The 15633-nt window shown below is 33.1% G+C and overlaps 1 protein-coding gene across 4 annotated transcripts; it reads left to right on the forward strand.

Annotated features, from left to right (window-relative positions):
- Window positions 1-9994: 9994 nt before the first annotated feature.
- LOC6551366 lies at window positions 9995-13752 on the forward strand. 4 transcript variants are annotated; one of them, XM_015155539.2, is made up of 4 exons: window positions 9995-10126; window positions 12647-12809; window positions 12878-13063; window positions 13207-13752. In XM_015155539.2, the coding sequence occupies exons 2-4, from the start codon at window positions 12693-12695 to the stop codon at window positions 13384-13386; spliced, it is 483 nt and encodes a 160-aa protein (XP_015011025.1). In that variant the 5' UTR covers window positions 9995-10126; window positions 12647-12692; the 3' UTR covers window positions 13387-13752. The 4 variants fall into 4 exon arrangements, with proteins under 4 accessions (XP_015011025.1, XP_026838855.1, XP_026838857.1 ...); XM_026983054.1 differs by lacking the exon at window positions 9995-10126 and adding an exon at window positions 11541-11602; XM_026983056.1 differs by lacking the exon at window positions 9995-10126 and adding an exon at window positions 12088-12107.
- Window positions 13753-15633: the final 1881 nt, after the last annotated feature.

A 15633-nucleotide genomic window follows, 5' to 3' on the forward strand; every position in this document is an offset into this window, starting at 1 on the left:
TATCACTTTTTGAAAGATTTTGGAAAATTCATTTTTCGGCCAATTTTCGCATTTTTTGTAAGGGGTACCATCATCAAAATTTGCAAAAAATTGCAAAAAATTTTTTTTTTCATTTTTGAACGCAGTTTGATTGGAAATTAAATTACGAGCTCAACGAGGTATAACATTCCATATTTAGACAATTATTTTAGAAGTTGTGGCTAAAAAACAGATTATTTTATAACCGAAATTTGAAAAAACGGATTTTGGCAAAAATGCTGATATTTTTGATGGGCATTTTAATCATAACTTGGCTAAAAATGATCGTAAAGAAAAAAGAATAACTGTTTTGAGCAGCTAATTACCAGTGCTAACGACCCCTATCACTTTTTGAAAGATTTTGGAAAATTCATTTTTCGGCCAATTTTCGCATTTTTTGTAAGGGGTACCATCATCAAAATTTGCAAAAAATTGCAAAAATTTTTTTTTTTCATTTTTGAACGCAGTTTGATTGGAAATTAAATTACGAGCTCAACGAGGTATAACATTCCATATTTAGACAATTATTTTAGAAGTTGTGGCTAAAAAACAGATTATTTTATAACCGAAATTTGAAAAAACGGATTTTGGCAAAAATGCTGATATTTTTGATGGGCATTTTAATCATAACTTGGCTAAAAATGATCGTAAAGAAAAAAGAATAACTGTTTTGAGCAGCTAATTACCAGTGCTAACGACCCCTATCACTTTTTGAAAGATTTTGGAAAATTCATTTTTCGGCCAATTTTCGCATTTTTTGTAAGGGGTACCATCATCAAAATTTGCAAAAAATTGCAAAAATTTTTTTTTTCATTTTTGAACGCAGTTCGATTGGAAATTTAATTACGAGCTCAACGAGGTATAAAATTCCATATTTAGACAATTATTTTTGAAGTTGTGGCTAAAAAACAGATTATTTTATGACCGAAATTTGAAAAAAACGGATTTTGGCAAAAATGCTGATATTTTTGATGGGCATTTTAATCATAACTTGGCTAAAAATGATCGTAAAGAAAAAAGAATAACTGTTTTGAGCAGCTAATTACCAGTGCTAACGACCCCTATCACTTTTTGAAAGATTTTGGAAAATTCATTTTTCGGCCAATTTTCGCATTTTTTGTAAGGGGTACCATCATCAAAATTTGCAAAAAATTGCAAAAATTTTTTTTTTTCATTTTTGAACGCAGTTCGATTGGAAATTTAATTACGAGCTCAACGAGGTATAAAATTCCATATTTAGACAATTATTTTTGAAGTTGTGGCTAAAAAACAGATTATTTTATGACCGAAATTTGAAAAAACGGATTTTGGCAAAAATGCTGATATTTTTGATGGTCATTTTAATCATAACTTGGCTAAAAATGATCGTAAAGAAAAAAGAATAACTGTTTTGAGCAGCTAATTACCAGTGCTAACGACCCCTATCACTTTTTGAAAGATTTTGGAAAATTCATTTTTCGGCCAATTTTCGCATTTTTTGTAAGGGGTACCATCATCAAAATTTGCAAAAAATTGCAAAAATTTTTTTTTTTCATTTTTGAACGCAGTTTGATTGGAAATTAAATTACGAGCTCAACGAGGTATAACATTCCATATTTAGACAATTATTTTAGAAGTTGTGGCTAAAAAACAGATTATTTTATAACCGAAATTTGAAAAAACGGATTTTGGCAAAAATGCTGATATTTTTGATGGGCATTTTAATCATAACTTGGCTAAAAATGATCGTAAAGAAAAAAGAATAACTGTTTTGAGCAGCTAATTACCAGTGCTAACGACCCCTATCACTTTTTGAAAGATTTTGGAAAATTCATTTTTCGGCCAATTTTCGCATTTTTTGTAAGGGGTACCATCATCAAAATTTGCAAAAAATTGCAAAAATTTTTTTTTTTCATTTTTGAACGCAGTTCGATTGGAAATTAAATTACGAGCTCAACGAGGTATAACATTCCATATTTAGACAATTATTTTAGAAGTTGTGGCTAAAAAACAGATTATTTTATAACCGAAATTTGAAAAAACGGATTTTGGCAAAAATGCTGATATTTTTGATGGGCATTTTAATCATAACTTGGCTAAAAATGATCGTAAAGAAAAAAGAATAACTGTTTTGAGCAGCTAATTACCAGTGCTAACGACCCCTATCACTTTTTGAAAGATTTTGGAAAATTCATTTTTCGGCCAATTTTCGCATTTTTTGTAAGGGGTACCATCATCAAAATTTGCAAAAAATTGCAAAAAATTTTTTTTTTCATTTTTGAACGCAGTTCGATTGGAAATTTAATTACGAGCTCAACGAGGTATAAAATTCCATATTTAGACAATTATTTTTGAAGTTGTGGCTAAAAAACAGATTATTTTATGACCGAAATTTGAAAAAACGGATTTTGGCAAAAATGCTGATATTTTTGATGGGCATTTTAATCATAACTTGGCTAAAAATGATCGTAAAGAAAAAAGAATAACTGTTTTGAGCAGCTAATTACCAGTGCTAACGACCCCTATCACTTTTTGAAAGATTTTGGAAAATTCATTTTTCGGCCAATTTTCGCATTTTTTGTAAGGGGTACCATCATCAAAATTTGCAAAAAATTGCAAAAATTTTTTTTTTTCATTTTTGAACGCAGTTCGATTGGAAATTAAATTACGAGCTCAACGAGGTATAACATTCCATATTTAGACAATTATTTTAGAAGTTGTGGCTAAAAAACAGATTATTTTATAACCGAAATTTGAAAAAAACGGATTTTGGCAAAAATGCTGATATTTTTGATGGGCATTTTAATCATAACTTGGCTAAAAATGATCGTAAAGAAAAAAGAATAACTGTTTTGAGCAGCTAATTACCAGTGCTAACGACCCCTATCACTTTTTGAAAGATTTTGGAAAATTCATTTTTCGGCCAATTTTCGCATTTTTTGTAAGGGGTACCATCATCAAAATTTGCAAAAAATTGCAAAAAATTTTTTTTTTCATTTTTGAACGCAGTTCGATTGGAAATTTAATTACGAGCTCAACGAGGTATAAAATTCCATATTTAGACAATTATTTTTGAAGTTGTGGCTAAAAAACAGATTATTTTATGACCGAAATTTGAAAAAAACGGATTTTGGCAAAAATGCTGATATTTTTGATGGGCATTTTAATCATAACTTGGCTAAAAATGATCGTAAAGAAAAAAGAATAACTGTTTTGAGCAGCTAATTACCAGTGCTAACGACCCCTATCACTTTTTGAAAGATTTTGGAAAATTCATTTTTCGGCCAATTTTCGCATTTTTTGTAAGGGGTACCATCATCAAAATTTGCAAAAAATTGCAAAAATTTTTTTTTTTCATTTTTGAACGCAGTTCGATTGGAAATTTAATTACGAGCTCAACGAGGTATAAAATTCCATATTTAGACAATTATTTTTGAAGTTGTGGCTAAAAAACAGATTATTTTATGACCGAAATTTGAAAAAACGGATTTTGGCAAAAATGCTGATATTTTTGATGGTCATTTTAATCATAACTTGGCTAAAAATGATCGTAAAGAAAAAAGAATAACTGTTTTGAGCAGCTAATTACCAGTGCTAACGACCCCTATCACTTTTTGAAAGATTTTGGAAAATTCATTTTTCGGCCAATTTTCGCATTTTTTGTAAGGGGTACCATCATCAAAATTTGCAAAAAATTGCAAAAATTTTTTTTTTTCATTTTTGAACGCAGTTTGATTGGAAATTAAATTACGAGCTCAACGAGGTATAACATTCCATATTTAGACAATTATTTTAGAAGTTGTGGCTAAAAAACAGATTATTTTATAACCGAAATTTGAAAAAACGGATTTTGGCAAAAATGCTGATATTTTTGATGGGCATTTTAATCATAACTTGGCTAAAAATGATCGTAAAGAAAAAAGAATAACTGTTTTGAGCAGCTAATTACCAGTGCTAACGACCCCTATCACTTTTTGAAAGATTTTGGAAAATTCATTTTTCGGCCAATTTTCGCATTTTTTGTAAGGGGTACCATCATCAAAATTTGCAAAAAATTGCAAAAAATTTTTTTTTTCATTTTTGAACGCAGTTCGATTGGAAATTTAATTACGAGCTCAACGAGGTATAAAATTCCATATTTAGACAATTATTTTTGAAGTTGTGGCTAAAAAACAGATTATTTTATGACCGAAATTTGAAAAAACGGATTTTGGCAAAAATGCTGATATTTTTGATGGGCATTTTAATCATAACTTGGCTAAAAATGATCGTAAAGAAAAAAGAATAACTGTTTTGAGCAGCTAATTACCAGTGCTAACGACCCCTATCACTTTTTGAAAGATTTTGGAAAATTCATTTTTCGGCCAATTTTCGCATTTTTTGTAAGGGGTACCATCATCAAAATTTGCAAAAAATTGCAAAAATTTTTTTTTTTCATTTTTGAACGCAGTTCGATTGGAAATTTAATTACGAGCTCAACGAGGTATAAAATTCCATATTTAGACAATTATTTTTGAAGTTGTGGCTAAAAAACAGATTATTTTATGACCGAAATTTGAAAAAAACGGATTTTGGCAAAAATGCTGATATTTTTGATGGTCATTTTAATCATAACTTGGCTAAAAATGATCGTAAAGAAAAAAGAATAACTGTTTTGAGCAGCTAATTACCAGTGCTAACGACCCCTATCACTTTTTGAAAGATTTTGGAAAATTCATTTTTCGGCCAATTTTCGCATTTTTTGTAAGGGGTACCATCATCAAAATTTGCAAAAAATTGCAAAAATTTTTTTTTTTCATTTTTGAACGCAGTTTGATTGGAAATTAAATTACGAGCTCAACGAGGTATAACATTCCATATTTAGACAATTATTTTAGAAGTTGTGGCTAAAAAACAGATTATTTTATAACCGAAATTTGAAAAAACGGATTTTGGCAAAAATGCTGATATTTTTGATGGGCATTTTAATCATAACTTGGCTAAAAATGATCGTAAAGAAAAAAGAATAACTGTTTTGAGCAGCTAATTACCAGTGCTAACGACCCCTATCACTTTTTGAAAGATTTTGGAAAATTCATTTTTCGGCCAATTTTCGCATTTTTTGTAAGGGGTACCATCATCAAAATTTGCAAAAAATTGCAAAAATTTTTTTTTTTCATTTTTGAACGCAGTTCGATTGGAAATTAAATTACGAGCTCAACGAGGTATAACATTCCATATTTAGACAATTATTTTAGAAGTTGTGGCTAAAAAACAGATTATTTTATAACCGAAATTTGAAAAAACGGATTTTGGCAAAAATGCTGATATTTTTGATGGGCATTTTAATCATAACTTGGCTAAAAATGATCGTAAAGAAAAAAGAATAACTGTTTTGAGCAGCTAATTACCAGTGCTAACGACCCCTATCACTTTTTGAAAGATTTTGGAAAATTCATTTTTCGGCCAATTTTCGCATTTTTTGTAAGGGGTACCATCATCAAAATTTGCAAAAAATTGCAAAAAATTTTTTTTTTCATTTTTGAACGCAGTTCGATTGGAAATTTAATTACGAGCTCAACGAGGTATAAAATTCCATATTTAGACAATTATTTTTGAAGTTGTGGCTAAAAAACAGATTATTTTATGACCGAAATTTGAAAAAAACGGATTTTGGCAAAAATGCTGATATTTTTGATGGGCATTTTAATCATAACTTGGCTAAAAATGATCGTAAAGAAAAAAGAATAACTGTTTTGAGCAGCTAATTACCAGTGCTAACGACCCCTATCACTTTTTGAAAGATTTTGGAAAATTCATTTTTCGGCCAATTTTCGCATTTTTTGTAAGGGGTACCATCATCAAAATTTGCAAAAAATTGCAAAAATTTTTTTTTTTCATTTTTGAACGCAGTTCGATTGGAAATTTAATTACGAGCTCAACGAGGTATAAAATTCCATATTTAGACAATTATTTTTGAAGTTGTGGCTAAAAAACAGATTATTTTATGACCGAAATTTGAAAAAACGGATTTTGGCAAAAATGCTGATATTTTTGATGGTCATTTTAATCATAACTTGGCTAAAAATGATCGTAAAGAAAAAAGAATAACTGTTTTGAGCAGCTAATTACCAGTGCTAACGACCCCTATCACTTTTTGAAAGATTTTGGAAAATTCATTTTTCGGCCAATTTTCGCATTTTTTGTAAGGGGTACCATCATCAAAATTTGCAAAAAATTGCAAAAATTTTTTTTTTTCATTTTTGAACGCAGTTTGATTGGAAATTAAATTACGAGCTCAACGAGGTATAACATTCCATATTTAGACAATTATTTTAGAAGTTGTGGCTAAAAAACAGATTATTTTATAACCGAAATTTGAAAAAACGGATTTTGGCAAAAATGCTGATATTTTTGATGGGCATTTTAATCATAACTTGGCTAAAAATGATCGTAAAGAAAAAAGAATAACTGTTTTGAGCAGCTAATTACCAGTGCTAACGACCCCTATCACTTTTTGAAAGATTTTGGAAAATTCATTTTTCGGCCAATTTTCGCATTTTTTGTAAGGGGTACCATCATCAAAATTTGCAAAAAATTGCAAAAAATTTTTTTTTTCATTTTTGAACGCAGTTCGATTGGAAATTTAATTACGAGCTCAACGAGGTATAAAATTCCATATTTAGACAATTATTTTTGAAGTTGTGGCTAAAAAACAGATTATTTTATGACCGAAATTTGAAAAAAACGGATTTTGGCAAAAATGCTGATATTTTTGATGGGCATTTTAATCATAACTTGGCTAAAAATGATCGTAAAGAAAAAAGAATAACTGTTTTGAGCAGCTAATTACCAGTGCTAACGACCCCTATCACTTTTTGAAAGATTTTGGAAAATTCATTTTTCGGCCAATTTTCGCATTTTTTGTAAGGGGTACCATCATCAAAATTTGCAAAAAATTGCAAAAATTTTTTTTTTTCATTTTTGAACGCAGTTCGATTGGAAATTTAATTACGAGCTCAACGAGGTATAAAATTCCATATTTAGACAATTATTTTTGAAGTTGTGGCTAAAAAACAGATTATTTTATGACCGAAATTTGAAAAAACGGATTTTGGCAAAAATGCTGATATTTTTGATGGTCATTTTAATCATAACTTGGCTAAAAATGATCGTAAAGAAAAAAGAATAACTGTTTTGAGCAGCTAATTACCAGTGCTAACGACCCCTATCACTTTTTGAAAGATTTTGGAAAATTCATTTTTCGGCCAATTTTCGCATTTTTTGTAAGGGGTACCATCATCAAAATTTGCAAAAAATTGCAAAAATTTTTTTTTTTCATTTTTGAACGCAGTTTGATTGGAAATTAAATTACGAGCTCAACGAGGTATAACATTCCATATTTAGACAATTATTTTAGAAGTTGTGGCTAAAAAACAGATTATTTTATAACCGAAATTTGAAAAAAACGGATTTTGGCAAAAATGCTGATATTTTTGATGGGCATTTTAATCATAACTTGGCTAAAAATGATCGTAAAGAAAAAAGAATAACTGTTTTGAGCAGCTAATTACCAGTGCTAACGACCCCTATCACTTTTTGAAAGATTTTGGAAAATTCATTTTTCGGCCAATTTTCGCATTTTTTGTAAGGGGTACCATCATCAAAATTTGCAAAAAATTGCAAAAATTTTTTTTTTTCATTTTTGAACGCAGTTCGATTGGAAATTAAATTACGAGCTCAACGAGGTATAACATTCCATATTTAGACAATTATTTTAGAAGTTGTGGCTAAAAAACAGATTATTTTATAACCGAAATTTGAAAAAACGGATTTTGGCAAAAATGCTGATATTTTTGATGGGCATTTTAATCATAACTTGGCTAAAAATGATCGTAAAGAAAAAAGAATAACTGTTTTGAGCAGCTAATTACCAGTGCTAACGACCCCTATCACTTTTTGAAAGATTTTGGAAAATTCATTTTTCGGCCAATTTTCGCATTTTTTGTAAGGGGTACCATCATCAAAATTTGCAAAAAATTGCAAAAAATTTTTTTTTTCATTTTTGAACGCAGTTCGATTGGAAATTTAATTACGAGCTCAACGAGGTATAAAATTCCATATTTAGACAATTATTTTTGAAGTTGTGGCTAAAAAACAGATTATTTTATGACCGAAATTTGAAAAAAACGGATTTTGGCAAAAATGCTGATATTTTTGATGGGCATTTTAATCATAACTTGGCTAAAAATGATCGTAAAGAAAAAAGAATAACTGTTTTGAGCAGCTAATTACCAGTGCTAACGACCCCTATCACTTTTTGAAAGATTTTGGAAAATTCATTTTTCGGCCAATTTTCGCATTTTTTGTAAGGGGTACCATCATCAAAATTTGCAAAAAATTGCAAAAATTTTTTTTTTTCATTTTTGAACGCAGTTCGATTGGAAATTTAATTACGAGCTCAACGAGGTATAAAATTCCATATTTAGACAATTATTTTTGAAGTTGTGGCTAAAAAACAGATTATTTTATGACCGAAATTTGAAAAAAACGGATTTTGGCAAAAATGCTGATATTTTTGATGGTCATTTTAATCATAACTTGGCTAAAAATGATCGTAAAGAAAAAAGAATAACTGTTTTGAGCAGCTAATTACCAGTGCTAACGACCCCTATCACTTTTTGAAAGATTTTGGAAAATTCATTTTTCGGCCAATTTTCGCATTTTTTGTAAGGGGTACCATCATCAAAATTTGCAAAAAATTGCAAAAATTTTTTTTTTTCATTTTTGAACGCAGTTTGATTGGAAATTAAATTACGAGCTCAACGAGGTATAACATTCCATATTTAGACAATTATTTTAGAAGTTGTGGCTAAAAAACAGATTATTTTATAACCGAAATTTGAAAAAACGGATTTTGGCAAAAATGCTGATATTTTTGATGGGCATTTTAATCATAACTTGGCTAAAAATGATCGTAAAGAAAAAAGAATAACTGTTTTGAGCAGCTAATTACCAGTGCTAACGACCCCTATAACTTTTTGAAAGATTTTGGAAAATTCATTTTTCGGCCAATTTTCGCATTTTTTGTAAGGGGTACCATCATCAAAATTTGCAAAAAATTGCAAAAATTTTTTTTTTTCATTTTTGAACGCAGTTTGATTGGAAATTAAATTACGAGCTCAACGAGGTATAACATTCCATATTTAGACAATTATTTTAGAAGTTGTGGCTAAAAAACAGATTATTTTATAACCGAAATTTGAAAAAACGGATTTTGGCAAAAATGCTGATATTTTTGATGGGCATTTTAATCATAACTTGGCTAAAAATGATCGTAAAGAAAAAAGAATAACTGTTTTGAGCAGCTAATTACCAGTGCTAACGACCCCTATCACTTTTTGAAAGATTTTGGAAAATTCATTTTTCGGTCAATTTTCGCATTTTTTGTAAGGGGTACCATCATCAAAATTTGCAAAAAATTGCAAAAAATTTTTTTTTTCATTTTTGAACGCAGTTCGATTGGAAATTTAATTACGAGCTCAACGAGGTATAAAATTCCATATTTAGACAATTATTTTTGAAGTTGTGGCTAAAAAACAGATTATTTTATGACCGAAATTTGAAAAAACTGATTTTGGCAAAAATTAATTCATCAAAAAATTTCCATTTCCATATTTGGACGCAGTTCGATTGGAAATTAAATTACGAGCTCAACGAGGTATAACATTCCATATTTAGACAATTACTTTAGAAGTTGTGGCTAAAAAACAGATTATTTTATGACCGAAATTTGAAAAAACGGATTTTGGCAAAAATTCTAATATTTTTGATGGGCATTTTAATCATAACTTGGCTAAAAATGATCGTAAATGATTCGCACTTTGAAAGTTATTGAAAATACAGAGCATCCGCCGGGTCGAGTCGCAGTAAATCAGTCTGAAAGGCTTCGGCTGGGTCTTGTTTTGTTTTCGTCTCGGCTGCGTCGACTGCGACGCTGAAAATTGAGGCAGAGGCAGTGGGCCAAACGCTTTTATTTTTCAGTTTCGGTTTCAGTTTCGTTTGCAACCTGCGCGCGAAAAGACGCAAAAGTCGAAAGAAAAGTGCGAGGAAAACCAGTTGGCCGAGTCCTACGTCGAATTTAAAAAAAGTAAGAGTAAGATTCACACCGAAAACTTTAGATATACAGAGAGATACACCCATTTCTACCGCTGGGATTATGTGTATTTTTTTTTATATTTTTTTTTTGTATATTTCGAAAAGCACGAGGAAATGGATTGTTCGGTACTCTGCTGTGCATTAAAATGTTGTTAATTTTGTTTCCTTCAAGTATTTTCACTGTTTGGGCATTAACCTGCATTATTATTGGCGGCGATGATATCATTTCCAGAGCGAAAAGTCGAAAAAGCGAACCGATTGTGAGTCGCGTTTGTTGTGGGGAATGCATTGGGCAAATATTCTTATCAGCAGACTGCTTGTATGCTTTTTTGTATATTGATTGATTGTTGCCATCTAGGAAATGGCCGAAAGCGGCCTCTTTGTACATCTTTTCCGGCCAACGAGAACCTCGAAGGGCCCCAAGCAACAACAACCTGTTGCCCAAGTTGGTTAGCATGCGAATTACACTTTCGTACATACATTTACCATAATACCATAATACTATAGACATGATATCATACCCACTTCGGCGGAAATCCGCCGCCTAATCAATATTCGGATTGTATTCAGCCTTATTTTGATAAAATGTCGCACATGGTTCTTGATGTTTTGGTTTTGCTGTGTTTTGTATTCTGATTTTTTGGTTTTTGGTTTCGGTATTACGCTTCGGAATTCGGGCCACACCCCTTCCATGTACATGTATGTATGTATGTCTGTATTTATGCATGTATGTATGTACGTGCCTCTACCACTTTTTTGAATTTCGATGAGCATCATCCACATTGCCTGTAAACTATTGCGTCACCGGTGGCGTCATCGTTTTTGGACTTGACTAATGCGCCGCCGATTTTGAGGAAGGTCTAAATTCTGAAATCCAACCCCATTCCACTTCCCATCAATCTCGTACAGCAAGATTTTCTAAAACAACATACATACATATTTCGTTGGTCTCGCTTACTGAATGTGAATTAAATGAGTCTTTCTTGGCTTTCTTTCGTTTTTCTAAATTGTATTCTCCTTTCCTTGGTTAAATGATATCAAAAATATTTCATCTCTATTACTTAAATTACAATTTTTAGCTCCTATGTATGCTTGAAAAAGGGTTTTAATAATTCACGTTTGTTCTAAACCTTCCGTTTGCTGTTTGTTTTCAGCTTATTTGCTAGCACAACGCTAAACTGGTTTTGTTTGTTTGCCAACAATGTTCTTCGTCTTGATTACCAATCATCAAATCAGTCAGAATACAATCAGATATCAGATATAGTCACAATCAGTTTCAGTTCCAGTTCTGGCATGGAATTTGCGATACCCTCCATTATGCCCACCCACGGCATTTGTACATTTAAAGTGTGTGTGTCCCAATTACGAACGCGGAGCTTTTCTTCGGTTTTCCTTCAGCTTTTCCACAACGAACAGCAGGCAGCAGACCATAAAGTTCATGACGTTTGTGCATACATACATATACTAGGTACATATATACATACATTCCTATATCCAATCCTAGGCGAACATATAGACGTGAGCGATTCATCTATTTTGTTCGCTGCCGATCCCCGAAAAAGGGGGGAAATTGTGGGGGGAGGGAAAGGGGGCGGCGGGTTCTCTCGACGGTCAAGTAAATAGATTTTCCGATTCTCCCACTGCCCAATAACGCATTTGGCGCTTTTTCGCCAGCGAGGCCGGCATTGAAAATTGTTTTAAATTTAGACAAAAAGCAAAAATCCATAACAAAAACAGCAACAAATGGATGGCCAAAAATACACAAACATTGTGTGGATACAGTGCAGATCGATGGGCGTGGCAAGGGCGTTCGATTTGTAACAGCTGGCCCAAAAGCACAAAAGATAAAAAAAAAAGCAAGATAGAATGCTATAGTTGAGTTCCCCGACTATCAGATACCTCTTACTCAGCTAGCGGAAGTGCAAACGAGAAGTTTCAACATTTTCTGGAATATCAGTATAAATGGGAAAAAAGTAATAAAATGAAAAAAAAACTTAAAAATTCTCTAAAAGTGTGGGTGTGAGAGTTTTGTGCGGCTTGTGGGCGTGGCAACATTTGGAAATAGACTTTGGCTCCGGAAGTTGAATGCTTAATCTCAACATTCTAGCTTTTGTAGCTTCGCATCAAGAATGTATATACTTTATAATGTCGGAAACGCTTCCTTCTGCCTGTCACATGCTTTTCAACGAATCCAGTATACCCTCTTGCTCTACGAGTAACATATGAGCTACGAGTAATAAAAACATACCATATGAATTAAAAAGAAACAACCAAGACAACAATCAACGAAGGAAAAAATGCGAATATACAATTTAGCATGAATCACCAGCAAAAAATCGTTACCTAGCATTTAAATATGTGTTAATTTATATGCATTATTATTTAGTTTGTGTTCTCGTTGATGAGAAGGTTCAAAAATGTATGGAAAGTAGTAGCTAACGAACGCCCATTTCCCATTTCAATTTAGTATTGTGTGATATCTCTAACCAAATCTCTGTGCTTGCCTTTGCAGACCCCACCTTTAACCCCCCGAAGAGAACCACCGAATCAGAGCGAAGATGTCGCACTCAGTGACCATTACCCGCACCACCACCAGCACCACCAACACCTCCTACATTGTCCTGAACACAGGCTACCTAAAGAGTTTCCCCGGAATCCTCAAGCTCTTCGAGCTGGTGCGTTCATACCATCAAGAGTCCATCCCAATCCTATATGTAATGTAACTACTATTGCATTTGCGCAGATCATTGGTGCCGCCAATGTGGGAATCCTGGCGTACAACTACCAGGGCTACCACAATTACTACTATGGCCAGCAGGATCTGTTCCATTATCTAATGGCCGTTACCTTTATGATTGGGACATTCTGTTTACTCCTCGCCTGCCTCACGTCGCTCAGCACAGGCGGAATTATTGCCAAGACGATCTATGTGAGTATAATCTGCCACTTACCTGTACTACACTATACTATATACTGTGTATATAGATGTACTATACCATGTACATGGAGATGTGAATATTTTAGTACGAGAGCAGCCAACAATCACTGCAATTCACTCATTACATCTTGCAGGAGCTGATTTACCACAGTGTGGCCGCCATCCTGATCCTGGCCTCGTCCACCGTCCTGCTGCTCAAGTTGCGCGATGTGAAGCACGACGCCTATATGGCAGCCGGCATTCTCGGCCTGGTCAATGCGGTGCTGTACTTCATCAGCGCCTTCCTGGCCCACCGATCCTACCGCGGCATTTAAGCACTAAACCACCCGAAAGCCCACCGCCCGCACGGCCATCTCCCCAGCCCCTCAGCGAGTGTTCAACTGGAATATGCAATCTCGAAGCATTTGTTCTTCCCACATCCAAGTGCAACCATTGCGCCATGCGAGGCGGGAAGAGGATAGAGTCCAGGGATATACATACATACATAGATGGATATAGATGTAAGGAAAGTGGGTGCCCAGCGGCTGAATCTTTGTTGTACTGTGAAACGTTCTTTGGCGCTAGTTACACTTACTTATACTTTTACCGATATATACAAACTTTTTTTTTCTCACTTCCTTTTGTACCAAACAGATTGTCATGTATTCGAATAAAGATGTGTGTCTATGTGTTTTTTCTAAGCGTGCAGCTTGTATGTTTGTTAGTTCAGCTGCATCAGCTACTCATGGTTTTATTTATGGAGTAAATTGACAATATGCTGTGATTTTGTAGGCCAGTGTACTCGATCGCATGCGATCGCAAAAGTGTTGCATACTTGTGGGCCCTTCGAGAAACGCTAACAGCTGTTAAGTGGCTGTTAGTTTGCAGAGGCAAACAAATAATGACAATTCCGTCGGAAAAAATACAATTAAAGCCAAGATTATATATGTATATTACCCTTAAGCCGGAAGACCCAATTTCACCCAACTAAAGAGACAACACATTGTGGTAATTTTTGTGGTTTTTATTGAATATATTTTAAATTAGTTATCTATAAAATAATTACTATATAATATATAATATATAATAGAATTTTCATCTTTGTTTGTCTTCTCATAGAAATAGATTCTCTAAACACAAAAAATCAATTGAAATTACTAATTACTAATAATAATTAAAACACACTTCTCGCTCCATCTGGCGCAGCTTTTTTTTATATCTTGGCGGCCGTAAAGCCCTCGCCTTTAACTACTAATTTACATGTACAGTAAACACAAATAAGTGGTTTAGGTGTATTAAAAAAAAATCATAGTAATTAAGAGAAGTACACGCAAGTATTAAATATAAAAGAAAAGGGTAATCGATTACGATAAATTAAGCATTTTTCTTTAACAATTAACTTACCCTCCTTCGATCGCCGACCACACAAACGATTTGCCTAATAAATACAACTCGTATATCAAGCTTTAAGATATGATTATTGAAAAAAAAAAGAATTACATTTAATTATATTCGCTGCTGGCTGCATTTCGCATTCTGCTGGCTGGAAATATATACAAAAACCGACTTAAAACGAGGAAAACTGGGGGCTGGGAACTGGATCTGGATGTGGATTTGGTTCGGCATTGGAATTGGAATTGGAATCGGGTTAAGGATCGGATGGATGGTAGATGGGGGCGTTTTGTCCCTATAGATGTCCTCCTATATGATCCATGTGGCTTCCCTCAAGTAATGTAATGTATTCTAGGCAACATTTATGCAACGATTTGAACGATTGAACGATTGAACACACACCGAGACACACGATTAACAATTTTGCTTGGCTTGTAACATTCTCTAAATTCTGAATCCCTCTAGGCGAATAACACTGTATGCTATGCTATATGATTGATTATCATCTGATTGATGCACTGATTGGCCGATTAACAAACGCTCTACATAACCAATGGCGGGCTCTCAAATGTCGTTTCACTTTACTTTTTGGTACATATATATGCTATGTATAGTCTATATGTGTATGCATATGTATATAGATAATGTATTTAGTTGTATAATTTATGCTAGGCCAAAGGGCTTACTTGCTTGCCTTGCGGGCCAAAAATTGACATTTATATATTCGTTGAAACAATGAACACTATCCTCGCCACATCCTCACTCCTCACTCCTCTGCTCTATGTGCTTTCCTCTAAACGCGTAACAAACATGGATGATATGTCTACCAAAATTCCGTTGAATCAGCTTAGTCTAATACACCTAACCTTCGGTTCGATCCCTTGATCTTTCATCTCCTTCGTTTAGCTTCATTTAATTTAGCCCCCTCACATTTCGCATTCTCGTGACTTTAGCTAAGTTGTTTTTCGTTTTTCTAGTGGGTGTGGGTTATGCTGCGGGTCGTCGTCTACACACGGTGGCCACTGAAGGGTTCAAATATTGTAGTCTAATACCACATGCATTTTAACAAATATTAAAAAAAAATCCATTTCTTTAACTTATCAAATTGTAAGGTTTGGTATGAATACGAAAACATTCAGTTTTCCTTTATCCAATAAGAGGTTTTCAGTGGCAACCGTGATCCTGTGGAC

The sequence above is a fragment of the Drosophila erecta genome, unplaced genomic scaffold (assembly GCF_003286155.1).
Source record: "Drosophila erecta strain 14021-0224.00,06,07 unplaced genomic scaffold, DereRS2 tig00000279-arrow-arrow-pilon, whole genome shotgun sequence".
Lineage (NCBI taxonomy): Eukaryota > Metazoa > Arthropoda > Insecta > Diptera > Drosophilidae > Drosophila > Drosophila erecta.